The sequence below is a fragment of the Dunckerocampus dactyliophorus genome, chromosome 19 (assembly GCF_027744805.1).
Source record: "Dunckerocampus dactyliophorus isolate RoL2022-P2 chromosome 19, RoL_Ddac_1.1, whole genome shotgun sequence".
Lineage (NCBI taxonomy): Eukaryota > Metazoa > Chordata > Actinopteri > Syngnathiformes > Syngnathidae > Dunckerocampus > Dunckerocampus dactyliophorus.
Window position 1 is genome coordinate 2273041 of NC_072837.1, and position 27416 is coordinate 2300456.

The 27416-nt window shown below is 41.8% G+C and overlaps 1 protein-coding gene across 19 annotated transcripts in view; it reads left to right on the plus strand.

Annotated features, from left to right (window-relative positions):
* The window catches only part of utrn (utrophin), a 139241-nt gene that overhangs the window by 77908 nt on the left and 33917 nt on the right, over nt 1–27416 (plus strand). For all 19 annotated transcript variants that reach the window (XM_054761019.1, XM_054761006.1, XM_054761011.1 and 16 more), the window contains 9 exons: nt 4162–4334; nt 6700–6856; nt 14097–14226; nt 15516–15784; nt 16985–17131; nt 17489–17567; nt 18615–18675; nt 23008–23069; nt 23778–23852. In XM_054761019.1, coding sequence (XP_054616994.1) covers nt 4162–4334; nt 6700–6856; nt 14097–14226; nt 15516–15784; nt 16985–17131; nt 17489–17567; nt 18615–18675; nt 23008–23069; nt 23778–23852 — 1153 coding nt within the window. The remainder of the gene's footprint in view (nt 1–4161; nt 4335–6699; nt 6857–14096; nt 14227–15515; nt 15785–16984; nt 17132–17488; nt 17568–18614; nt 18676–23007; nt 23070–23777; nt 23853–27416) is intronic.

Genomic DNA, 27416 nt, shown 5'->3' on the forward strand with positions numbered 1-27416 from the left:
GGGAAGGGAGGATACTGATTAAAATAATAAACAGCTGTGGAAACCAGTGGGGCTCGGAGTGGCCCTCAGAGCCACCAAGGCGGCCAGCGGCACGGGGATCCAGCCGGGACTGCCCGCTGAGGAGACCATTTTCAACCAATTCATCCACTAGGGAAGCAACTTCTTCTGTCGTCATCTGGAAGGAGATAATTGGTAAAGAGGCTGGAGACTTCCCTGGTCCTGGATGGAGGTGTTGGGCCGGGAGGCGGCTCTCTATGAGCACATGGCCCTGAGCTCCAGCACAAGAAGAAAGCATTCTTTGACTAAGTGCTCTAGTCATGGCAGTGATTAGGGGGGGTGCGATAGAGCCACAGCAGACACCGAGGTGACTCCATGTCTACTTTTTGGAAATGAACCATGTGTCTCTTTGTTTGGAGTTGAAATAAGGTTCCTTTTATCGGAGGTCCTCCATGGTGGACATCTCTCCCTTCCGGCCCCAGAAAAAAAGGCAAAGAAGCACTCGGTTTGCATCCCTGGGGACACAAAACCCTTATCTGCAATTTGCAGACTTCCAAGCCAAGATTTGTTGGACTTCCCTCAAAGTGTCCCATTCCTGGCTGCCAGATCTGCGCTGTCAGCCTCCAGCTGCTACTCTGTCAAAGCTCCAGCGCCACCGGTTGCCCCGTTAATCCCCATCCCAGCTGCCACGAGCATGACTGTCCTCCTCACCAACTTGGCTTGATGTTTCCACGACGACGTAAGGTCATCCTTGAGTGCGGTCAAGGGGTGTGTGAAGTGGGATCACGACCTTGTATTTCTTTGAGCTCCTAATGTGAACCTTTTTGACGGAAATTGCAGATCTTGAATGAGAGCAGAGAAGATGTCGGGCATGGCTTGATGTTTCCAGGAGGACAGAGCTGGATTGGATTATCCATGATTGCGGTCAAGGTGCGGTGTGTGGAGCGGGATGAAGATCTTGGATTTTTTGGGGGATTTAAGATTGAGTTGAACTTTTGGGAGGGTAACCATGTATGAGAATTGAGAGGACGTCGGGCTTGGCTTGATGTTTCCAAGAGGGTGTAGTAGGACCGGGTCGTCCACGAGTGCTGTGCGTGAAGAGGGATCTCAAGACCGACTTTTGATTTGAACCTTTTTGACGCTAACCTTGGATGAGAGTAGCGAGGATGTAGGGCTTGGAGGGAGTGGGAGGAGCCAGAGCACACGCTGCAATATGATTGGTTTGAATTTCAGCCTGCAGGATCTACTCGGCAAGTTTGAACAGGTATTTATCCGCTCTTTTCTTCTGTAGCGTTTTGGCCTTCATTGCCTCGACCTTTTGATCTCTCCAGCACATCTCGAAACAGCCACCATTCATTCTGCATTCTGTGGGGCTGTGCTGCATGTGCGCTGTCCAGTCATTTCAGTGGAATGTCTTGATTAGAATGACACATGGGCCCTTGAGATAACAAACCTTTTGTAGTTAGCATAAAAGTACTTCGCTATCTCCCATCTCCACTCCAACCAGCACGCAGCTACAGCGCGTCCAAATCCCGTCCGTGCTTCCCGCAAAGACGTTTTGCTTGATGGCGGCCGTGTTTTTCAACTAATCTTGCTCAGATGTTACACACACGTTCTTGTCAAGCACCGAATTCCGTGGTGTTTCAGCTAAACGCCGTAAAGTTCCAGTGGGTGTTTTGTCGAGCGCATTGAACCGTGTGAAAAACTTCAAGTCAGTCTGACGCAATCCAACTCAAAGTAGGAGTGCATATTTTGACACATTTTCACCCTTTTGTGTGCAGCGGTTCAGGAGCAGAAGAGTTGGACGGCACATACAAATAAATACACACTCATGACTCATGGCTTGTGTAGTTGGATGTGTGTGTGATGGCACAGCAGTGATGCGTTTCAGCTTTTTTGTTTGTACAAGTGTTTCTCCTGTTTTTGTAATCCCAAACATTAATTAGCATCAATCTCATGCAAATGGAAGAATTATGGCCAAACAAGGCGGCCTTTGTTGCATACTACCCCTTATGTCTGTCTGGAGTGTGTGGGAGAGAGAGAGAGAGAGAGAGGAATCTTTTCAATTGGTAAAATAGTAAAAGGAGCTTTTGTTAAATGAATATATGCTGTATGAATGCCCATCTGTCTCGTATGTGTGTGCTTACAGTAGCAGCGTTAGCTCCAGTGGCCGTGCTACAGTTGAAGAAATAAAAGCTAGCACTTGGCTAATGACTTGAGTCACAGCCAGCTGGCTCAGTTAGCAACTTGAATCTTTTCTTTTGAGCTGCCACGTGTTGTCATTGTGCCTTCGTGCCAAACACTTAGTGCATGTCATACGCGCACGCACGCACACACACACAGTTTATCTACTTTTAACATCATGCTTTTTATATCTCCTAAGTGGTTTCAGTTGTCAGTAATCAAAGGAACTACTACAAAAAGCGTGCATTGGAGCTCTAAAAATATAACTCCTCTGGTCGTATTCTGGATGAGACTTGGATGAGACTATTTTCTTGCTTCTGCTTTTGCTTCCTGGCTACAGCTTAATGATTTTATGATAGCCGCTGCGGCTGCTGAGCGTTTCTTGCTTTATTTGCATGCCGAGTCCCACATGGATGCCTTCCATGAGCTGTTATTCTCTTCTTCTCATACCTAAATTATGCCAGGAGATGACACATTAAATAGCCTTCAGGCTATGCTCACACTGCAGGTCAATTCCCATTTTTTTCAAATGCGATTAAGGCCTCATTCGTATGTGGATATAAACCCGATACGTAAGAACGGTCAGGTCGCATATATCCGACCTATACGTCATCGAAAGTGCAAAATAGCACACAAAAAAATCAGCGAAAGGTGAACTGCGATGTAGCGTGGGACTGTTCTAGAAAGCCAAAAATGTTAACACAAAACACATTTTTATAGTTTTATGATTACAGTTTGACATGCCTTTGAATAGTGTTTTTTTTAACCTTCTTTATCAAAGCAGCTTACTTTGGCTCCATTGTGATAAAAGATAAAAGCATGGTCGATAAAAGCAAAGACTCGTGGTGAAAGAACTACAGAACCACTGGTGATGTTAGAGACAAGCTAATTGGCTGCTAGCGAGGACGTTTTGTAAGAAAAACACAGTTGGACTCATGCAGTGTATTAACAACACAAGAAGACGCTAACCATATTGTACTGTATGCATATTGTATGCTACCCAGAAAATGGTCGCAAACCACAGCAAAAAACCCCAAAATACATGCTAACCAGGGGGTATGTTAACCAAGGTTAGCATTGGGTAACATTTTTAAATAATATATACGCCTAAGGAATATTATTAAGTATGATTATTCATTTTATTTTAAATTAAATGTACAATTTTGTCTCCCCCCCACTAAACGCCTTGCTTCTCTGAGCCGGTGCCCCCAGTATTAGGAAATACAGTATGTGTTCAAAGAAATGAACCATTCTGGAATTAATCAGAAGCCTAATTACATTTTTTTGTTTGTTTGTTTTTACAATAATAGGGTTTTATGCTAATTGTACAACAAAAAATGTCAAGAATACCAAGAAACAACTTAAGCTGGTAAAACTGTCAATTAAACAGGAAAAAAAAGCGGATTATACATAAACTATCACAGGCTGTGTAGCTCATCTTCTGGTACTAATTTTGTCCCATTTGCAAATCTGTGTCTGTGCTGCAGGCAGTGCTACGCACGCCACACATCCATATGGTGCTGCAGTCTTTATTTAGCGTTCAAATGGCTCGAACGCAAAGGGAGTCCCACTAGAGAGTGAGTGAGAGGAAAGTGGAGCAATTTTACACATTCCAAAAATAAAACATTTGACAGGATCCTCTCCTTGCCTGTGATCCGCCGATACAAGCTAATACTCAGATGCACGCCACAAAAAAAAGCCCCGGAGGTGTGATTGTGTAATAGATGTGGGGTAGATGCAGAGAGCAGCAAAATGTGTTTGACTGTCACACATCCAAAAGAGTGTACTCAAGTCCCCTTTTTTGGATAAGGCAGCATTAGTATGGATGCAGACGTTGTGCAAAGAGTTGCTCTGGGGTTGACATTCCCTGTCTAAGGCTAGACGTTAACGTCTTTACAGTCAGTGAGCATCTAAAGGCCGTTCTGTGAAAATGAAATTGTATATTTAAGTGACCTGTCTTCTCTGTCTGTCTCTGTGCAGGACATCCAGGCTGAGATTGACGCCCACAATGACATCTACAAGAGCGTGGACGGAAACAAGTCCAAGATGGTCAAAGCGCTGGGGAGCTCGGAGGAAGCGGTGTTCCTTCAGCACAGGCTGGATGACATGAACCAACGCTGGAGCGACCTCAAGGCCAAGTCGGCCAACATACGGTCAGCGAAAACAACAGCGACACATTTGAGACACGTTCTCAAGAAATAGGATTTAACACGACAATATTTGAAAAAAGCAAAAATGGAAAAATCAGCAGTCATTTTGCAAGAATGAAGTAAAAAATATTCACAGAAAATGATGACGATATCACTATCATATCATATCATGAGGAAGAATAACGTCATTGCAGTAGCATAAAGTTGAAATATTTAGGAAGAAAAAATTGTAATATTATGAGAAGCAAACAAACAACAAATAATGCTGTCATTTTTTAAAAAATACGTTGTGGAAAATGTATAATATTAGGACAATAAAGTCCAAATATTGTGGCAATAAAGTCATGATTACGAGAAGAAAATGTACATGAAGAAAGTTGAAATAGCTGATTAAAAAAAGACCCAACAAGCAACAGAAATGGAAAAAAATTGCTGTAATTTTACGACAATAACGTCTAAATATTAACAGACAAAACATCAGATTCTTACGGGGAAAAAAGTTGCAATTTCACGAGAATAATCTCATAATATTATGAGGAAAAATAATGTCATTTTAGTCGCGTAGAGTTGAAATATCAAAGAAAAAAGATGTTGTTTTTTTTACTTTTAATATTACATCTTATGTTATTTTAATGCATACAGTATTGAAGTCAAGATATGATGGGAATAAAGTCATAATTATGAGAAGAAAGTTTAAATACTTGGAAAATTAAAAAAAACAGTAGAAATGTAAAAGAAAAAATAATTAATAATACTTATAATAATAATTACTTATAATTACATAAAAAAATGTAATTTTATGAGAAAGTCAAAATATTGAGACAAAATGTTGCAATTTCATGAGAATAATCTCATAATATTATGAGGAACAATAATGTCAGTTTTAGTTGGATAGAGTTGAAATATTAAAGAAAACATTTATTTAAAAAACATTGTTCCAATATTACATACTATATTATTTGAATACATATCGAAGTCTAAATATTATGGAAATAATGACAAAAGTACGGGAAGGAAATTTACAAAAAGAAAGTTTAAACTGTTGGGAAAAAAAACAACAAAAAAAGAGCGAAGTTCATACTAACGATACACTTTTTCGCCTACATCACAAAGCTGAGATGCAGTTTTTTTCTTGAAAAATACATAACTTTTTAGCATATCTAAAATATCCAAATTGGCAAAGTTGCATCTTTTCATGTTGCACTAAGTTTGGACACCCCTGGGTTAAGAGGTGTAGATCAATCGTGTCTCATGTAGTCATGTACGCTGTCCCTGTCATTGCCACTGTGTGTGTGAAAGCTCCATCTTTCATATGTAAGAGTCACTGAGTTAGTCCTAGTCCAAGGCTACTCTGCTCTACTAACTCACCACTTTGCATGTTGTTCATCATAAACGAGCCTGAAGAGATCGCACCATTCTCCGTGCTCCCTCAATAAAGGCCCACATAGATATCCATTTTTTTCCTTTATAGACCGCGAGCCACATGCCTGAGAAATACTGGGCGCTATCAGATATCTCACACTCTGTGTTTCAACATGGCTGCTGCAGGAGCTCTGGGATGAAATATATATACAGTATATCTCCAGAAGCCAGCAGAGTGGCGCGTAAACTCCTGATGATACAGATAGATCCCGGTCGTAAGGAAGAAGAAAAAAATAGTGACGAAGAGCTTTGAAGAAAGTGAGAGTGGAATTAAAGTTGACAGAGCCAGATGGAGATGCTTCAAGAACAGGATGGGCTGTTGAGAGTCACGGTGGGAGAAAGCCAGGAATGTGGTGAAGAGGAACCTTGCACTGAACTAGACAGGATTCTGCTTTGAAGCATCCCACTTCTGATTTGGTTTGTAGGGTGGAAGGATCGCCTGTCCCGAGGGTTTTCCTAACACTGTCCTAACACTACTGTGTTGAAAAACCTGTAGCCAGATCACACCTCTACTTTGCCACACAGGTGTCCCGTATCTGGGATCAACAGGGAGTCACCTGGCTCTTGGGTTCTTTCAACTTTGGACACCGTTTGTCAGCCTCCCGCTTCTGACACAACATAACTGTGAGGATTTGTTCTGTAGGCTGGAGGGGTCATCTGTCCCGATGGTCCTCCTAAGTTGGGACATCATAGGCGCCCACACTGCTAAGCATCCTACTTCTGACACCATTTGTTAGAGAACTCTGAGTAGGAGTACCCTCAGTCTGGATGTACTAATTCGAAAAACCGTGTGTGTCCTACCGTAGTCGTGTATGAAACTATCAAATTCTGACACTATTTGTCAGCATCCCACTTCTGACACCATTTGTCACAAAAGCTCACTTTGCCAATGCCTTGTTTTGACGAGGAGTTGCAAACTTTCTCAATTGACGCTTCACGTTGACAGAGCCCACCTAGAAGCGAGCGCTGAGCGCTGGTCTCGTCTGCTGGGCCTCCTGGAGGAGCTGTGGAGGTGGATCTGCATGAAGGACGAGGAGCTGACCAAGCAGATGCCCATTGGCGGAGACGTGCCCACCCTGCTGCAGCAGCAGAATCACTGCACGGTACGTCGATTGGCACAATGTGCAATCATTTCCTCTTATCATGTCTTTTATAATGTTTATTACCTCAACCAAGGTTGTCATGCTTTTGTTGCTAGCTGTTTGTTGTCTTGCCAAAGGAGAGACATGGAGACATCTCTGGTTTATTGTTTCTTATGCACGCAAAATCAGGACAAAAGCACTTCCAGCTCTTGTTTTTTGGGCGCTGAAAACAGTGTTTGAAAATAATAATAATACTAATATGACTTAACAGGTTGCCCTCAACGTCAGGAGGTTGAGGGCTCCAATCGCCGTGTTTGGCGTGCGTGTGTGGGTGTTCTCCAGGTACTCTGGCTTCCTCCCACGTCCCAACACATGCATGTTAGGTTCATCGGAGAGTCTACATTGGCCATTGGTGTGAATGTGAGTGTGAATGCTTGTTTTTATACACAGTTCTGTCCAAAAGTTTGGGCACCCCTGACAATTTCCATCATTTTCATTAATAATCGATTGATCAATGATTTTGTTTTGATATATCACATAACTGATGGACACAGTAGTCTTTCAAAAGTGCAATGAGCTTCATTGGATTAACACAAGATGTGCAATATGCATCAAAACAAAATCTGACAAGTGCAGAAATTTGGGACCCCTGCCATTTTGTTGATTTGAATGCCTCTAGCTACCTAGCACTGGTTAAGTGGAACACAAAGTGGGTTTTGTGAGCTCATTAAGCCTTGAATTTCATTCAAAGATGCATCCAGTCGTCTAATCAAAGGTATTTAAGGTGGCCAGTTGCACGTTGGTTTTCTCTTTCAATCTCCTGTGAAGACGGGCAAGATGGGGCCCTCAAAGCAGCTGTCCAATGACCTGCAAATGAAGATTGTTCAACATCATGGCTTACGCGAAGGCTACAAGAAGCTATCTCAGAGATTTTCCCTTTTCTCTCTGAGGAACATAATTAGGAAACGGAAGACCACAAACAGTCATTGTTAAGACCGGAAGAAAAAATATCAGAGAGGCAAAGGCGAAGGATGGTGAGAACTGTCCAAGACTTCCAAAGAACACTGGAACATCACCTTGCAGTTCATCGCCTGAGGTACATGCAAAAGAACATGTGGACAAGCAGGCTTCATTTTGGAATAAAGTTCTGTGGTGAAGGATATCGCACATCTTCTGTTAATCCGGTAAAGCTCGTTTCACTCCTGAAATCTTGCTCCGTCCATCAGTTCTTTGATACATTCAAATGAAGTTGTGGAAACACCCAATGATTTATCATTGAAAATGATGGAAATGGCCAGGGGTGCCCAAACGTGTGCGTAGCACTGTACTGGATGCATCCTGCTACTGGCTGATGCCGGAAGTCAGCTGAAGTTGGCTGCAGCTCACCCGTGACCATACGGCGAATAAGCCTGCAAAACCAAAGGATGGAATATGACCTGACCACTTCAGAACCACAATATAGTTTGGAAATGTTCCCATCCCCCTCGCTCTTTATGTTTTCCTTTCTGCTATCACTGATAGCAAGCCAGTAAGAAAGTGTAGTCGTCTAGGTTTCTTGTAATCATTGCCTTTATTTCTCATGTGAAAAATGATATAGGCGTCCAAACAAGGTCAAACAGGGAACCGGGCCACAGTCCAAGGACTAACAGTGCAACCCCACCTGCATTTTGCCTTTTCCATCAATAAAACAGACAGCAGACTCGGGTGGGACTGCTGACGCCGCAAAAGCATCCTACAACTGTAAATCACTTTGCCGTAATCACCAGTGTTATTATTCATCATCAGTGCCGTCAGCAACACATCCTGTTAAGATGCATTGCACTTTGCAGCAGTACCCCCCCATCTCAAAAAGAAAAAGAATGCCCTTGATTATTAATTGTCACTTTTATGGCAGACAATCAGCAGCCAGCGTGCATAGAACTTGTTTTAGTGCATAGAAATAATAAACTGGGCTACGCTACAATCAGCACCGCCGCACCAGTACATCCTCAGCATCATTGTTCAGCTCGCCCCCGTCCAACACGGGATCATTTATTCTGTCCCAGTAATCAATAGTGACCTGTTCACAACTTTGTCTTCATTGGTATTTGTCAGCCGTTGCGATTATTTATGACTACTGCTGGATATTGTTGACGTGTAATTGCGTTCAGATGGATGACTCAGCCAGTGGAGAGTGTTTACTCGCACCGCGCTGGCCGCTTCTGAGCTCACGCTTGACATTGTTATTGGATCTCCAGTGTAAACACTTGTGGCCATGCATGGAATCAGGATCAGAGACAACTTCTAGTATGCGGAATGAATGTGGTGTTTGTGTTGCAGCTGTGATGCTTTGTCATGAAGTCTTCATCAACTCATTTGAACTGAATTAACAGCTGACGGCAACAAGTTACAAGGCGCTTATTGTGATTGAAGACACCTTAAAACCCGCATTTCTACCTGAAATTAGACACTGAGATTTTGGATTTTGTAAAACAAACCAAAAAAAGGATTAAAAATAAGTCTGACCCCCCTAGCCGTTTCAAAATGATGGCAAAAAGGGCAGCAAAGTAATGGAATTATGAGCATAATATTATGATTAGCTTAACAGTTCCCATTAAAAATAAATACTTTAAACATTTGATTTTGTTTTTTGGTGCCAAAGCATTTAAAAACTGATATATTATCATTTAAAAAAATAATAATCATACAGTGTAGAAATGTGCTAATACAAAAAGCTATCCATTTAACAACACCAGTAATCTAAAGTCACCAATTATCAGCAGAGCGCCATAAAAGCTTTAATATACGGGAAAAATGTACCCATAAAGGTGAATAATGGATGTCGTTTTGGCCTCCTTCCAGCAGCGGTAGAACAATAAATGTCTCCGCTACCTGCTTAACCTTGACATCATTAAAGAATCATCATTCAAATGCAGAGCAGATTAGGAAAAACAATCAGTGACCTTAAGTGAAGAAGAAATACAGGCTGGCTGTGCCAACGCCAGCGTGGTGGCTATAAGCACGTTATTCAAGGTTATTGTACGTTATTTTTATAGCCATGTTAAAACACAATATTTTAAAGTAGATCTGAGCTCAAAGGCTTGCACGCTTGCTGGACACGTTATTAGGTACACTGCCACAATCTTTTTCCAACCCTGCTAGCTTCTTTTTACACTTGTGTGGGGGTGTGCCCACAATGTGCCGATATTGTTCGTTAATGCAGTCAATGAAGGTTTGAGGACGATGGGGCACGGTCGGGGGAGTGGAATACACGTGAGTCACTTCATCATTTCCTGTGTCCAACCTCGTTGGTTGAGCGTTAAAATTCAAACGAAGGTTTGAACTTAGTGTTTAATAAACAAGAGACAAGTGTGAGAAAATGTTAATGCATGTCTGAGAAAGTGTATAAAGTGTATAGTGGGGCAGGGGGGGTTTGACAGCCTTAAAGCATATAGAATTTTTGTAAAACAATTAAGTTGGCTACTTTGCGGATTCCCCTTATTGCGGGCTATTTTGGGGAACCTGCCCCCCGCGATGAACACGGGAACACTCTATTTAACTTCTTAGCATGCTTTACTAAATATCAACGTGGCCCTTGCATCCTTTCATTTGTCACTATGTGGCCCCTTGCTGGAAAACCTTGAATGAATGTTCCATTATTTCCTATGCCGGGGGGGGGGCAGACTATGCCATATTGGAAACAATTGTCAGCACGATGCTCCTGTGCACCGCTGCAAAGCACAATATTAATAACATTCTCATGTCATTTGCATTTGCAACTTGTTTTCAGACAGAGCATGCAGACAGTATTGTCCCACTTTTAGCTTCTTTTCACTCACTTATCTTTAATTGAGTGAAGGTTCCGCTGACCCTTTAAGGCAGGAGGGCTTGCTGCCTCTTACAGTTACTTCCTTGCAGCAACACACACACCCGTCAGTCACACACACACACACACACCTGCTACAGTGGCGGGCTGATGTGAGGTGGGATGTACCACTGTGTGCAAAATGAGTCTCTGAGGTCCTCCCTTTTTTTATTTTTCCTCCTGAGATAAAGGAGCTTAGCTCTGCGGTGTGCAGCGGATATTGTGCTATTAAAGAAGCGGAGGAATGTGAAAATATGAGCGCAGTGGTCCGAGAGAAGGGAGTGATGGACAGGAGGCGGCAAATTGGAAAGCAAAACTTTCTGTGGATAACATTTCTCCTGTTATTCCCTCGCAAATCAGCCATAGCGGCAATTATTCATCATACATTCAATTAGCCGCTAAAAGGCTGTCGTCGCTATCAGGCCGATTAGAGGCGTCAATTTGCCTCATCAAATTAGCCGCTAGTGCTCGTGGCCATTTTAATGGCTCTTATCTCACAGGAACAGTCAGCTTTTAGGTGGACACTGTCCATCGGTCACTTGGCAATCTCTTGTCTGCTGTTTTCACGACGACGCATCAAAACGACTCATAATTAAATTTAAAGTTGCCAGCAGACTTCAGTAATTAGCTGCCAGGACCTTTGGGAAGCTTTATTGCAGCCTGATTAATATTAATAGGTGTCATTTGCATCCTTAAGACGAGCAAAAGGGAAGAAATATTCATTTAAAAATGCAAATCTTTTTGTATCAGTTTGAAAAGATCATTTATGTAATGATGAACGTGGAAAGAATATCAGGTGCACCTGCACGATCGAATTAGATCCAATGAAAGGAGACGGCGCATGCTGGTAGACGACCCCGATGGAAGGCGCCAGGCATTAAACTTTTGATCAGTTGATGAACAGCCCATTTCACTTGCGTGCTTGTTTGCAATAAATCGCTTACTTAATGATTATGTTTTTGTCTCACCCCCATTTCTTCTTTTTGCATTTTGAAGCTCTGCTGAGAACCTCCTTCAGATAAAAACACTGCAAAGTGTAATTTCTTGCAATTTTTCCGCCAGTCTTAAAAATGATATCTAATAACAGCTTCTCGTCTATAATTATCACCGGTTTCCAATTAACACCACGTCCTCGTCCTCCCTCTGTGTGTCATGCAACTTGAGCAACATCCTTCACAATCAGGCCAAATTTGTGATTGTGCCCCTTCAGGGACATTGAACTTGAATGATTCTCATTTCTTTTGCAAAGCCGCCCTTGAATGAAGCTGTCTGACTCTCATTCAGTGATAAGGCCTTGCTGGACACTTAAGCACACAAACAAACAAACACACAATGTCAGCCAAGGTCACCGTCACGAAAAGAGCCAGACAAAAATCCTTCTTTTCACCTGCGAGCTCAGTTCCATTGTGATGTGCCAGCGCGTTTTAAAGGGAGGGGGTACTTTTATCTTAAACATTGCAGCCGTGTCTTATCACTCACTGGCCAGATGGGATTGACAGAAGAATTAAACACTTTTTCAAACGAAAAAGCTTCTGCAAATTCTTTTTAAATGTGTTTACCTTGTAGAGGAGCGTCTCATGTCGGTTGGTGTGCAGTCATTTATTCATTTGAACAACGATGACATGACTTGTTGCTGCCTTGCCCGTATCGTGTGAATGTCATGGTGCTTGTCGTAATACGGTTCATTTGTTGCAGGATGCTTAACATCACGTGTTTGTACGTGCACAGTTCAACATGTTCGAAAAGGAGTAGGAAGAAGCAGATTTTATTTGATAGTTTGTCCATTTGCGGCATTGAGATGGTGCCATTTCTAATCGAGAGAGGACAAACATGAGGATTCACTGACAGGCGACCGATGGCGTCTAATAAAAAACGATCATATCAGTAAACGGCCATTTTTAAATAAGACAAAAATAATAAATACATGAATACATTTAAATAAATATCTTCTAAATAAATTAAATAATATGTTTAAAAAAAGGGGTGGGGGTGTTGTACTTTTGTAAAGTTTTTAAGATAATTTTCTTTTCCTGAAATATGTCAGTTAAAAAAATAATGGAGTAGTTTACAATAATAAAGTTTCACACCCGCCTCGCGATTGCAGTTTGTGTTGCAACTGAAAAAAATGTAATGTTGTCTTTTTTTTTTAATGTCATTCATTTTAAAGTCTTATGCGTGACTGTATAAAATAATGTTCTCAGGTTATTTTTACTTATTAATTAATTTATTTTTTTAATTTTTTGTCACGAATTATTGTGCAACAAATCAAATTTTTGTAATTTTCTTAAAAAGATTTTTTTTTTACAGATTTTTACATTTTCCGGATTGTTATGTGCGTGATCTGATATGTAATATGTAACATGTAATATGTAATATGTAACATGTAATATGTAATATGTAATATGTAACATGTATATGAAAATCTGTTACCGTTGAAAATAATCTCTTCTTTTTGTGTGTGTATTTGCTTTTTGTGCAGCGTTCCAAGCTAAGCTCATCCCATTTATTGACGTTGCCTCACGGCGCGGGAGACTACACGGCCCTCTCTTAAAGCAATCACACACCCTGATAGGCAAGCGAGTCTCACGGGGTCACACGTATATTAAAACAAGAATAATTACACTCTTATAACCACGGCTGCTCAATCTGTTTTTATGGCCTACCGTGAGGATTATACGTTGTCTCATTGGCGGAGGGGAAGAAAGTGTGCTCCATTCATTGTTATCACCAAGGCCATATGCTCTCAGTGGAAGGACGAGTTTGACGTTTGCTATTGTTGGCCTATTCTCTAATGATAAGTCCTGCAGGGGTTCCGCTGCACGGCCAGCATTTCACATTATTCTCCAGATCACTCGGCTAATTTAACAACACCCCCCCGAGGAGGTACCCTGTTTGACCCGCCTCGGTTCTGTGGTTGCCCCCAGTAAAGCTGCCTCCACAGCACCGGAGTGTCGCTATGCGCTTGGCCCTCTAATGAGCCATTGCCCGTGTTGTTCGTGATCACCATTAAACCCGGAAAGTAAACATCTGCTGTGATGTTCATCCCAAACACCTCTTTCATGATGCGATCAAATCTGGAGCCCCCCTCAGAACCCAGTAGGTTCACTGGGAGTTCATCTGCACCGGCCAGATCGGAAGACAAGAGTCACAGACGTGCACAAACCTGCAGAGGAAATGCACTAATTAGCTCATTAATCAGCCCCTGTCGCTGCCGTCTTCTCTCGCAGCGAAAAGTTTCAAGCGCACTTCAGTTTCAACTTCTTCTATAGCTCTTATTAGACTTTTATTGTTGACTTGCATGACTTTTATGGCCCCCGTTAAACACCTCCCTTCATTACGCAATAAAAACACTCATTACTTTATGCTAAAGTTTGAATACAAACCCTGAACTTGCGTTCAATGTCTCCCTCTGTGCAGACGTTGCGGACCGAGCTGAAGGAACGAGAGCAGCTGGTGATGAGCACATTGGAACAAGCTCGCATGTTTCTGGCCGAGCAGCCCATTGAAGGTCCCGGAGAACCACGCAAGAACCTGCAGCCAAAGACAGGTTGGTTGGCAGAATGGGTGACCACGTGTTACCTTTTATCCCAGTCTTTGGCCAGCGTTTTAGTCACTGCTCATGCAGTCACTAGCGCTCTGATTGGTTGAGGTGTCACTCCGTGCAAATCAATGTCAATCATTATCGGCCGCTATACTGTACCTAGTCATTGGGCGGTCTACATGTCATTTGTTCAAGGCCCTCCTTCCGTCATGATCTGATTTTACTGTCATTGGGCAGTCTGTGTCACCTTTCGTTGGCCGTGGTGTCACTCTGCATGTCATTTCCATTGCATCCCATTTGCTGTACTGTACTGAGTCATTGGTCGGTCTACATGTCAATCATAACTAAGGCTTGCATTTGTTCAAGGTGTCCTTCCTTCATGATGTGAATGTGCTGTCTTTGGCTGACTTTAAACTCTGATGTCACTGATTAGGCAGTCGTTGGGCGGTCAGTCATGGGGAGTCTACATGTCAAATCGTGTCATCATCATTTCCAATCATATCATCATGTCAGCCTCAGCTTGCATTTTTAAGTCCCTCCGTCCTTCACTAGCTGACTATACTGTCATTGGTCAGCTTTTTGTCACTATCCAGTCAGTCGTTGGGCGGTCTACATGTCAATCATTGTTATGGCTTGCGTTTGTTTAAGGCCCTCCTTCGTTCACTGTCTGAATGTACCGTCATTGACTGGCCTTTAGACACTGTTCAAGCAGTCATTGGGCAGTCTAATCATTAGTGGCTGGCAGGTTTAGGGAAAAATGACCCTGTGAATGATTTTAAAGCTCATATTTCAAGGTCAAATCAGCCTAAATCCCAGCTGATGGTAATATTAGTTTTTGCACTAATCTGGAGCACCCCAACATTCAAATCAAGCATGGACGACTCACTCAGCTATGATCCAGCCTTTTGTCAAGTCAGCATATTTGCCTTCAAACGTTTCCTTCGTTTGCGTAAATAATTCAAGCTAGCCAAGAGGGTGGGATGGGGGTGTGGCGAGACATCAGAGGGTCTGCAGAATGTGCTGACAGGGCTATCAAAGTGTGGTCTGGTCATGAAAACAGATAAGGAAAAGGCGAGCATGTTGTTTAATCAAAGTAGATGGCATGTCTCAGGTTGACACTTGGTGTCTCGTCTCTATTGGACTTTGTCTGGGACACTAATTGACTTTTTAGTGCAGGACAAAGGATGAATTAGAAGTCAGTCATGTTGAAACCAGAAGTATAAGATTGTAGATTAGCCCAATTGTTCATCATGCTGGATGTGCGCCATGAGGGTTTTCTTTTCTGTCTCCTCCAGAACCCAGCCCGGAGGAGAAGGCCCGCGGGTTGGCTCGGGCCATCCGCAAGCAGACAGACGACGTGAGGGAGCGTTGGGAGCGTCTGAGAGGCCACGCTGGAGGCTGGCACAATCAAGTGGAACAAGCCCTGGAGCGACTGCAGGAGCTCCAGAGCTCCATGGACCAGCTGGATCTGCGGCTGACCCGGGCCGAGGAGGCCAAATCTAGCTGGCAGCCCGTAGGCGACCTGCTGATCGACTCTTTGCAGGACCACATCGACAAGACGGTGGTGAGCAACCGCAAAAAATGAAAATAAACTGTGTCCAAACTTTATTGGGATTCCAACTAAACGTTTGTGTTCTTGCTGCGCACATGAGCCGCCCCACTCTTGAAATCATTTGTATTCTTTTATGTTACGTATTAAAAAAAACATTCTTGCATTTGTTTTTCAGGTCAAATGTATTTTTTGTATTTTATTATTATTTTAAATATCTGATCTTGTTCTAAAGTAGAGCTTTTCCAGCGAGGGTCGCGTACGTTGAAAGGATTTTGGGAAGGAAGGCCACGTCGTACATTTTGTAAGCAAACCCATGCAGACATGCGAACACGTTTTATGTGCATTGAAAGAAAACCCAGCCTGCACGTCAGCTGTGTCGTACGTGACAAAGCACGTTAGTACTTTTTCTCCACCGCTCGTTTTTGCTGTTGTTGTCTTCTTTTATCATTCTTATTTTTTTCACAACATCGTGACTTTATTCTTATAATATGACAACTTTTTCCCAACATAATTTTCCAAAAATTGCAATTTTTAAATCTTTTCTTACTAATATAACGGATATTATTGCGGAAATGATTGGGATTTATTTTTTTTCTCACAGCGTTACAATGTTATGCTCATAAACTTATTTTTTGGCGTAATGTTACATTTTTTTTATGTTACTATTGCGGCTTTATTCTAATATTTCTACTTTATTGTAGTAAAATTCATGTTCCTTTTTGTTTGTTTAATTGCATTTTTAAAATGTGGAGAGGGACGATAAAACAAAATCAGAAAAAGTCATTTAAAAGGCCCCCGGGTCGCACTTTGGACACCCCTGTAATATTATAACTCTTAAACTTGATTTATTCTAATCTAGTAAAAATATTTTCCAATTTTTGTTTTCACTGGTTTTCTTGTTTAATAGTATTTTTAAAGTGTGCAGAGGGCTGATCAAAGAAATTAAAAAAATCAGCCACAGACCACACTTTGGACACCCCAGTTCTAAGCAGTTTGTGCATATATTTATCTGAAGTTCGTGTTTGCAAGCTCAAATATGGAAACAATATGAAAATCAGTACATCTTAGTTAATCAGATGTTGTGCCAATAATAATAACAATGCTTTTGACCTTTTCGACCCTGCAGGCACTGGGCAGCCGTTATGTCGCTGAAATATCACTGTAGAATAATAACAATATCTACCTCACTGATGATGGTAACATTGTGTCCAGGCCTTCAGAGAGGAGATTGCCCCGTTGCGTCAGGATGTCCGGATAGTAAATGAGCTTTCTGCAGAACTGACACCACTGGACATCCAGCTGTCCTCCACCGCCTCCAGGCAATTGGACCAGCTCAACATGAGGTGGAAACTACTCCAGGTACTGTGCAGCCTCGCCAAATGGAGCATGGATTGCTTTTTGTCGTATTTTTCATGTTCCTTCCTGCAACGTTTCATTTCAACTTTTTTCCTTACGTGATATGACTTTTCTGTAACATTAAAAAGGGTCATTACTGTGAAGACATTGGCTCACAGGTAACACGACTACATGACTGTGTGCTGGCTTCATTCCATCAGTCTGATTAGCCTCAAGCACAGGGACAATCAGGACAGGTCTGCATCCTGGAGAAGAGCAGCACAGAAAGTTTCATGTTGCCTTTAAAAGTAAAACGCAGTTCTAGTCAGTGGAAGATGCAATGTAATGTGTACACTATTTATAAGGAAACTGTGGTTGCAGGTGGCAGTAGAAGACAGACTGAAGCTCCTACAAGAAGCCCACCGAGACTTTGGGCCTTCCTCTCAGCATTTCTTATCAAGTGAGTAGCAAGCAGTCACTTCGGAATTCAATTAGAATGTGGTTGGAATCAGTCCAAGGAATAGCATATATCACCATTAAAAAAACAATAAAACCTCAAAACACCGCCCAAGGAAGCGCATGTACACTCGTCCCTCGTATATTGCGGTTAATTGGTTTCAAACCCGACCGCGATAAGTGAATTTCCACGAAGTGGGATTCAATATTAATACATGGAATATTTTTGTAGTTAGAGTATAGAAAGTCTGTTTATGTTGTTCTACAATGGTTTTTAACATTATCAGAGCCCTCTAGACGTGAAATAACACCCCTATGGTCACCTTCATACTTGTATTACCTGATATCAGCGATAATAAGACCTAATGACTCACATTATGCAGTACTGCTGGCTTTGTTTACACCACATTGCGCAACTCTTACACACAGACTACGGGATCACCGCAGGGACATAAGATGCCGCCGCTTTGGCCATAGCAAGCTACCGAGCTAACTAGTTAGCCTCCAATTTAGTCATTCTAACCTTAAAAAAGGGTTGAAAAGGGAACACGAACACGGTCTTGTTTTTGTTTTTCCGCATGTCTTTGGCACCACTGCATCACCACCATCTCACACTGGCTCTCATGACACTGCTAGCGTAATATTCCCTCAGGGATCAATAAAGTAGTGCTCTTATCATGTCCCATCTCTTTTCATCCCTCTACAGCATGTGTGCATGGAAGTCTTCTTTCAGACGAAGGGAAGTGGGAATACTTCTCAAGGCAAATAGTCTTAATGCCCCATCGGACATTTGTGACAAATTTCTGCACACATTTTGTCGCCATCGCTCACAGCCACCGCCGATATTTCACACTCTTTTTCATTTTCTCCTTCTGCCCGGAAAAGTTATTTTTCTCTTCCTGGCTATTTCATGCATGGCAGCATTCTTCCTTACAAGCTATTTCAGGTCAAGCTTATTAATATTATTATGCAGCACGGTAATAGCGCCTATTAGGATGGCGTCCGATGCCTGTTTTGTCTCTCAATTTTTGTCTTTTTTTATCTTCCTTAGCTTCTGTGCAGCTACCCTGGCAACGGGCGGTTTCTCAAAACAAAGTCCCCTATTACATCAAGTAAGTGTCCACACAGTCAAGCATGTTCTTAATGTTTTGGCCATTTGCATAGCCAAACCACACAAAATGATCAAGTAGCTGATTATCACTGACATCCTTTCTCACGTGCGCTCATTACAGCGACGACCTGTAGTGACCTGTGGTATTCTGCAAGCATTGTTAATTCGCTCCCAAGCACAAGTGTCTTTTCTGCTGATTTTGCGACGTGTGCGTCTTTAAAAAAATGCAAGCGTGTCTACCTGGTGAATAGATAACACCTGGTTGACAGTCACAGCAGCTTCACAGCTGCTCTCCCAGTTATTTCTACCCGCTGAAGCAACTCTTTGTTGAGGAAATGTCAAGAGATGAACCTCATTATCCCAAAGCCATTGAACCACACACTGTACATGCAAAACTGCCTACTATCTTATTATCTACCTGCATTTAGGATTTTAGCAAGACAAAAATAGGTGCTTTTAAGACGCGTCGTGACGCTCACAGCGGAAATGTCACTCGCTCAATTAAAAATACATAATGGCCATTTTTAAAGCCTTTTAGAGCATCCTAGAGCGAGCCACTTGTACAATTCAGGTGAAAAGAAAGTGCCTGGACGACACCATTTCACCTTTTAAAGTCACATAAAACTTTGGAATGTGACATCAGTGGATGTTTTGCTTTTTCTTGGGCCTTTTTTTGCGACACTTAACTCCCAAAAGGGGAGAAGTAGGAAGGTGCTATGAAACTCTAGCACTGTCACTAGGCTGGTTATTGTTTTTACTTTGGAATATTTACGCTGGTTAACTTATTTTTGCACTTTAAAGATGTTAACACAATGGACGACCTTTCATGAACCTTCTATTCTTTATTTATGATTGGTATATTTAATATTGTTTTTACCTTTGAATATATACGGCAGTTAACTTATTTTTACACTTTAAAAATGTTAAAACAGTCGACGACTTTTCACGACTTTTCTTTATTATTTATTATTTGTATTCTTATTCTTATTATTTAGTTTTTAAATTTTTATTTTTATTTTTTGGTGAGTTTTTTTTAGACCCGAAAAACAATTCTGGGAAAATTAGTTTTTGTTGTTTTCGGATAGAAATCTAATATCCTTACAATATTGTCAAAGGAGAAACGTACATCTCCACATTTGATGAGTATTTTGTTGTGAGGTTATTCATTTGATGAAAATAGGTGAAGGAGTGGGAGGGGGGCTTGGGCTTTTGAGATAAAACAACCATCTGATCACAGATGTGTCCGACCATTGAACCTGCATCCGCCTACTCTTGTAAACACAACACACACACATCACGCGTATCTGGAACCAACATTAAAGCTACTAAAATACACGCAGCATACCAGCATATGTTCTTGTGCAGGTTCTGCCCTCCCTCCTCTCACGCTGACTGAGAACATAATCAGCAATTAAAGACACGACTTTAATGTTTAAAAAAAGCTACGGACGCTTCCTCCTCTCACAGTTTAAAAAGACAAAACAAACCATGACATCTTTCGGGACATCACTTACGGACCAAAATCATTCAAAGCCCCCCTTTTCCCATCTGCTTTCATATTTTTTGCTCTTTTATTTTTTTTGTTGGAGCTGACAAAGGGCCACTGATTAAAAAGGCGCCATGTCCACCTCCTGCAGCGAGGGAGACCCAGGCACCGTATTGGAAGGGGGAAATGAAACTCCCTCCATACAAACTCATTCACGGCTGGCAGCCTCACATGCTGTCCCATTTAAAGCCTTTTGGCCGCAGGGGCGGACGGAGGAAGGAGATCATACTTGGTGGGCGTCCAGGGAGGAAGTGTAACCTGTATGCATGCAAAGACTGCTTTTATTTGGTCAGAAATGTTAAATACATCTGCTCCATATTTGGGAAACCTTTCTGAAATGTCCCCAACAAATGGGAAAATGGAGATTCAGCGGAGACGTCAGCAATCAGTTAAAGTACTTTGCCCTTTACTCGCAAAAGCTCGTGCCTAGCAGAAAATGTCAACAGCAATTGCTTAACTTTTGTTCTCGAGCCTTCTGCTGCCTACTTACAAAAGCACATTTATTCCATTTGGCGTATTCCCCACAGTAGAAGGAAGGGCTGCATGCGTGGTGTCTACCTGTACCTGCTGCAGTCTGCACGCCCCCCACCCCCAGGACCTCATTTGATTTGATGATGCCTGCTCCGAGATGACATTTAATGATGGCCCTGGTGACGAAATGTCACAAGTCCAAGTGTCTCTGTCCCCACATGGCCTCACTGTGGAGGGGTCCACCTGGCTTTCAGTTTGGTGAGATGAGATGAGTCATTTCATTTCTGCGGGGGTAGAGGTGCCCGAACTACTGACAAATGGAAAGATATGCATCACCTTTTGTTTATTAAAGGTCCCACATTATACTCGGGCATGCGATCGATCGCTACTGGACTGTTCAGGTTGTCTTAGAAGACGTTTCGCCTCTCTTCTGAGCAGGCTTCATCAGTTCATGCTCAAAGATTAAGGGGGACACACACCGGTCGGACTAGATAGGACAGCTCTAGTCTAGTTCATGCTCAATGACTAGGTGGGACACGCACCAAAAGACTAGGTTGGACAGCTATAGTCTAGTTCATGCTGAAAGACTAGATGGGACAGCTCTAGTCTAGTTCAGGCTCAAAGACTAGGTGGGACACACACCGGTCAGACTAGATAGGACAACTCTAGTCTAGTTCATGCTCAAAGACTTGATAGGACAGCCCTAGTGTAGTTCAGGATCAAAGACTAGGTGGGACACACACCAAAAGACTAGGTGGGACAACTCTAGTCTAGTTCATGCTGAAAGACTAGGTGGGACACACACCGGTTAGACTAGATAGGACAGCTCTAGTCTAGTTCATGCTCAAAGACTAGGTGGGACACACACCAGCAGACTAGGTGGGACACACACAGGTCAGACTAGATAGGACAGCTCTAGTCTAGTTCATTAGTTCATGCTTAAAGACTAGGTAGGACACACACCACTAAGACTAGATAGGACAGCTCCAGTGGTGTGTGTCCCCCCTAGTCTTTGAGCATGAGCCTGCCCTGAGAACACAATCGCCATTCTAGTCAACACATTCACTGGAAATCTCAAGTATTCTCAAGTCATCAGACTAAAATCTGAGTCAAGTCCTGAGTCCTGAGCAAGTCTTTGACGACATTGTCCAAGTCCAAAGTCATTGAAATTGCAACGCAAGTCCACACCTCTGATGTAAAGCACTGGAGGATGCCCCGGAGGGATACGTGATGGTTGTCTATGCATCTATGCATTTCTAGGCCAAAGTATGCATGTCCAGTATTCGTTGCCAGACTCCGTTCTGTTGCTGAATTGATATTTTCCGTACACCAGGTCGGCCGTGATCCTTCTTCTGTGGAACTTTCCTCCAACATTTTCAGCCTGCCCTCCCCCCCCTCTTTTCCTGAAGTTTAATTTCAACTGTACCATCTTCGCTGCAGCAAATCTGCTTTTTTCCGTGCACAAAAAGCATTCTTGGCCTTGACAATGTCGGAGTGTACAGGGCGGGAGAGAGAGCCGACAGCGCCTCCGTTCTCATTATGACATTCATGAGCTGCAGATTTACGCACAAGCGCTCCAATCTCAGTGTTGATGGAAATCCTGCCCGTCCGTTGTGTTTGCGCGCCCCCGTCGTTACGAGCAGCAATAGAAGCAGCTTGAACACCGCAGTTGCTTTATTTATTACGCTCTATTTTATTTGTATTAGGGTGATAAACAAGCAGCAAGTGGAGCGATGCAGTGTGTCTCTGTTAGCTTATTTGCGGGCCAACAACTTCCCTTTAGTTGGTTTGGAGGAGATGTTTACGTTTCTGTCTTTTCTATGGATTTATTTTTTGTGAATATTAAACAAAAAAAATACTACTTTGGTAGAAAAGTACAGAAAATATCTGACCTTTATACAGTATAGACAGGCGCAGTGGGAGTTGGCACTCACTTTTAAATGTGCATGATTGCCACCTACTGGTCTGGAGTGGAACAGCATCCTTGTTTCCCATTTAAACACCTCAGAAGAAAGTTGAAATATTTGGGGGGGGGGGGGGAACTAAAGCAAAAATGGGGAAAAAAGAGCAAAGTTCCTGTTAATAATAATAGTAATAGGCCTTTTCACCAATGTCACAAAGCTGAGATGCATTTTTTCTTGAAATACAGTATATATACCTTCTTAGCATATGGACATGTGTTGCTTTACAAAACATCAAAATACCAAAGTTGCATCCTTTCATTTTTCACTAGGTGGCCCTTGCTGGAAAAGGTTTGGACACCCCTGGTCCACTTCAATGCTAAATTCTAATTCTACTGTTTGTTTGTTTTTTTAGCCACCAGACACAAACAACCTGCTGGGACCATCCCAAGATGACTGAGCTCTACCAGTCGCTAGGTGTGTAAATAAAAATCAAAATGTCTTAAAAATGTCTGTGTTTGTTAACGTTAAATAATAGCGAATGGTGATTTTAAAATTGTAATAAAAATGTGAGCTATAACTGCATTTTGATGCTAGCCAGTCTTATGACAAGTGTTTTGTCTTGGTTTATAAAAAAATTAGAAATTGTAGAGAAATTGTCCGTAGTCCTACATTTATTTTATCTACATATTTAGTCCCATTGACCCTGAAAACATACCATTAGCAAATGGATTCATAATGATATCAATATCTCTTCAGTATCTCTCTGCATCCAGATTCCACAGTGTCTTGACTACAGTATATACAACGGTGTTTCTTGCATCTTTATAGCTTCATTTGTTGCCTTCCTATGATGAAAATTCCTAAGGTGCCCTATTTTTTCATATTATGGATCATAGTATCTGGAATGATTCTATTATCTGGATCAGTCTTTTGATATTTTGTGCAACCTGTTGGAAACTTGTCCTATATTTTTTTCCCCCAAGTGCTCTGACGGTTTTTTGTGGAATTATATGCACAAAAAACGTTAAAGATCCATTCTTCCACATCACATTTTCAACAATTCCTGAAAATCTCATCCAAATCCATTCAGAACTTTTAAAGTTATCTTGAACACAAACAAAGTGAGTTTAGCAGCTCTTTGTTGACTATTTCTTTCTTTTTTTGTCCCTTCCTCGCACGTAGCGGACTTGAACAACGTGCGATTCTCAGCGTACCGCACCGCCATGAAGATCCGCCGCCTGCAGAAAGCGCTGTGCTGTAAGTCAACATTGTCGTATTTGTGAATCATTATGGGCGATCGTGTCGCAGGCAGCGCATCAGCGTTTGTGTATTCGCTCCGGCTTGTGTTTATCACATTTTTTCGTCTGTTTGTACCTACAGTATCTCATGTGTGCAAACAGTCAGGCTGCAGCTGCTTGTGGAGCGCAGCCTCACAGTGACAAACGTGATATATAAGCTATCATTTACCTGAGTGGCGTTATTATTATAACAGCGCCCGCCCACACTTTGAGCCAGTCCAGCTGTCTGTGCCGACGTAACGATAAAACAAAACGTACAGGTGCGGTTTTAACCTAATGAGTTGTAATAATTCAAGGCTTTTAGGCAGCGCTATTGTATTGTTTTACAATGTCTATTTTTTAGCGGGGATGCATTAGCCTGAGTGATTCCAAAATGGATGAAAACAAATTTGCATCTGTTGGATTGGAGTAGTGATATCTCACATGCACACACACACACACACACACACACACACACACACACACACACACATGTGAATGTCTGCTAATTTATGTGTGAATGGTACATTTGCACACAAACACGCATGACGGGCATACTATGAAGTGCCTAATTGGGTTAAGTCTGTGCCAGGGGGCTTGAGAGGCACAAAGCAAACTCGTGTGGCATCCTGGCTAATGTGCCAGCGTCATGTCATGTATGTGTTTGGACAGAAATCTACTAGATAGCAAAGCATGAGCAGCGCCCCCTGCATGCATGCTCTGCAGTAATTAGTGCAGCATGGTGAGCAGGAGGTAGCACAAAGCTGACAAATGTTAGCTGTACAATAAAGGCTTCATGTAATTGTGTTTTTTTTTTTATTTATTTTGCTGCTAATGAGCCACACTGAAAAGCAGTTTGCTAATATTCATTGAACACCTGTTGCACACCTGTGTTGTTCGTTGAACAGAGGTGATCTTTTGGGATTTGCATAATTGGAAGCAGTGGAAAGAAACCTGCTGATGTTCTGAGTGGTCGGTGTACAGCTGCATCACTGTGTATTTACTGTCCACTAAGAGTGGCTCAACACACAGCCCAGCCGTTATTGTCTAAATAGCCGCCAATACCTGTGTTCTATACTGCTGTGCACTACTCTAAAGTATATCCAAGTTTCATTTGTATCATCACTTGAGAAGATATACGATATGGTTGCTGAAATGTGAGACACTGCAACTAGATCGTAGTTGGGTACTGTAGATGTGGCGAAAAATCGAATTCAGTAATTTCTTGTTTATCGCGGTTAATTGTCGACCATAAGAAGTGAATTTCTGCAAAGTGGGAGTCCTTATTTATAACTCAAATATTTTTGTAGTTGGAGCATAGAAAACCTGCTTACAACCTTCTAAACATGCTTATTTTAACATGATTAGAGCCCTCTAGACATTAAGTATCACCCACATTGTTGTATGCTTGAAAATGCTGAACTCATTCAATCCCAGACATTTTAGATGATTTTGACTGATTTTTCAAGGCAGACAGAATACTGTGTTTTATGGCTATATAGACATGGAACCTACCAAAACAAAGATTAGACTTGTCTTTCATCAGAAAGTTCTTTAGTAACCAGCAGTAGAACACAGGTAAGTTTCAGGAAAATATCAGTTCCCAACAAAAAAAGTTAGAACACCAGCTTCTTGTGAAAAGACACATTTCAAGCATAACTTTCACTGTCACACACATTTTTTGGTTTTGCGAGAGCTCAAATATAACAATAAATACAAATATAACCATTAACTTTTTACAATTTTCACATTTGGAACTAAACTTTGTGTGTGTGCGCGCGTGCGCATACGTTAACATTTCCCTACAATGCGTAACCTTCTGCACGCTACAGCCCTCCACACAGAGCGCCCTCTGCTGGAATAATAGCTGCAGCATTTGTTTTCCACTGCAGACAGCTACTATCAAACCACTTTCTATTTAAGTTACCGAAACAAATTCATTAGAGTTTAAAGCAGAGAAAGGAAATCTGGGAATATGCATGGGTGTGAATGTACGGCACATTGGAGTAGTCAGTGTACAGCTTATATGCCCTATCAGGATATATTTACTAACAATTGAAAGGGGCTCAACGTACAGCCGTTATTGTCAAAATAGCTGGCTATACCTCGCTACATCGCATTTAAAAAAATAATGGATTAATAAATGATTGCTGTTTCGTGGTTGCATACGGACAATTATTGGCATATTTAAGCAAATTGTATAAATGAATTGCATAAATTAAGCATTTATTGCGTAACAGGCATTTATTGCAGGTTCAAATGATCTCACAACAGGCACTCTAATGATAACATAATAATCATAATCATAACAACACAGGCTACTGTTGAGTCCATAACCCACGACAAGCTGAAACTCAACTCTGAACCTCCGATGTCACTTCCTGTCCTCTATGCATCTGTCTGCCCGCCACTAAGGTCCTCCAGAGAAAACATTTACTGTGACACTGCTCGAGCAGGAGTTTTATTTACATCTTAAATGGCTTATTTGCTCTTATTATGTCTACTATATTGGGGAATACGACTGCAAAGCCATTTAAAGCCGCCATTATAATACATTCATGAGACAATAGCCTCCGCAGGAAGTACATCGTCCAGGGAAAAACCAAGGAACTGCTCCCATGTGAGTCTGTTATCATATTTATGTCTACTATGACTCTGATTGTAGCTACTGTATTGGGTAATGCAAATGTAAAGGTGACTATCATGTCTAGAGGGCTCTAATCATGTTAAAAAAACGTATTTACAAGATCGGAAACAGGTTTTCTTTGCCATAACTATGGAAATATTCCATTTATTAATATTGAATCCTACTTGGCGGAAATTCACTTATGGTGGTCGGGTCTGGAACCAATTAACCACGATAAGCGAGGGACGACTGTATTGTGTTCTCTACCGCTATACAAGCTGTACACTGACTACTCCAAGTGTCATTTCTACATGATTGTAGCTTGAGAAGATGTATGGTTGCTGAAATGTGTGCCTTTAGGTAGGTTGGCTCCATTTGGTGACGATTCTAAAAGGAGCCTATTCACTTTCTGTATGCAGTCTATGTTGTAAAGTGCAGTGCATGGAATCACTTTTCTCTTCTATCATTTAAATTAATGCGGAACTCCATTTCCTTCTCTGTCTAATGAACTGAACTTATCTCGGGATTATTCCCATAGTTATCGCATTCAATTTGCTAGCATAGAGCAGGTCGCTAAAACAGGAAGTCAGACCTTATCATGGTTGATGAGCATGAGGTGAATCATAAAGCCTAGAAATGAACATATAAACTTTTATGAGAAGCAAAGAAAAAGTATCTAACTCTGCCCTTTTAATCAACCCACCCACCCCACCCTCCACCCCCCATGCTACATAAAAATGTGCGTAAAAGATGACACCGTCACCAGCAAATGAGATTTATGGAAACTTGACTGACTTATTTCCATCATATCAATAATTGATCCCAGTGATCCATTTGTTGTTGCTCTCTAAGCACTCACGCAGTATTTCTGTCAACATTGTGTGCCACTTTCTGCTGCTTGCTCTGTTTCTGGAACAT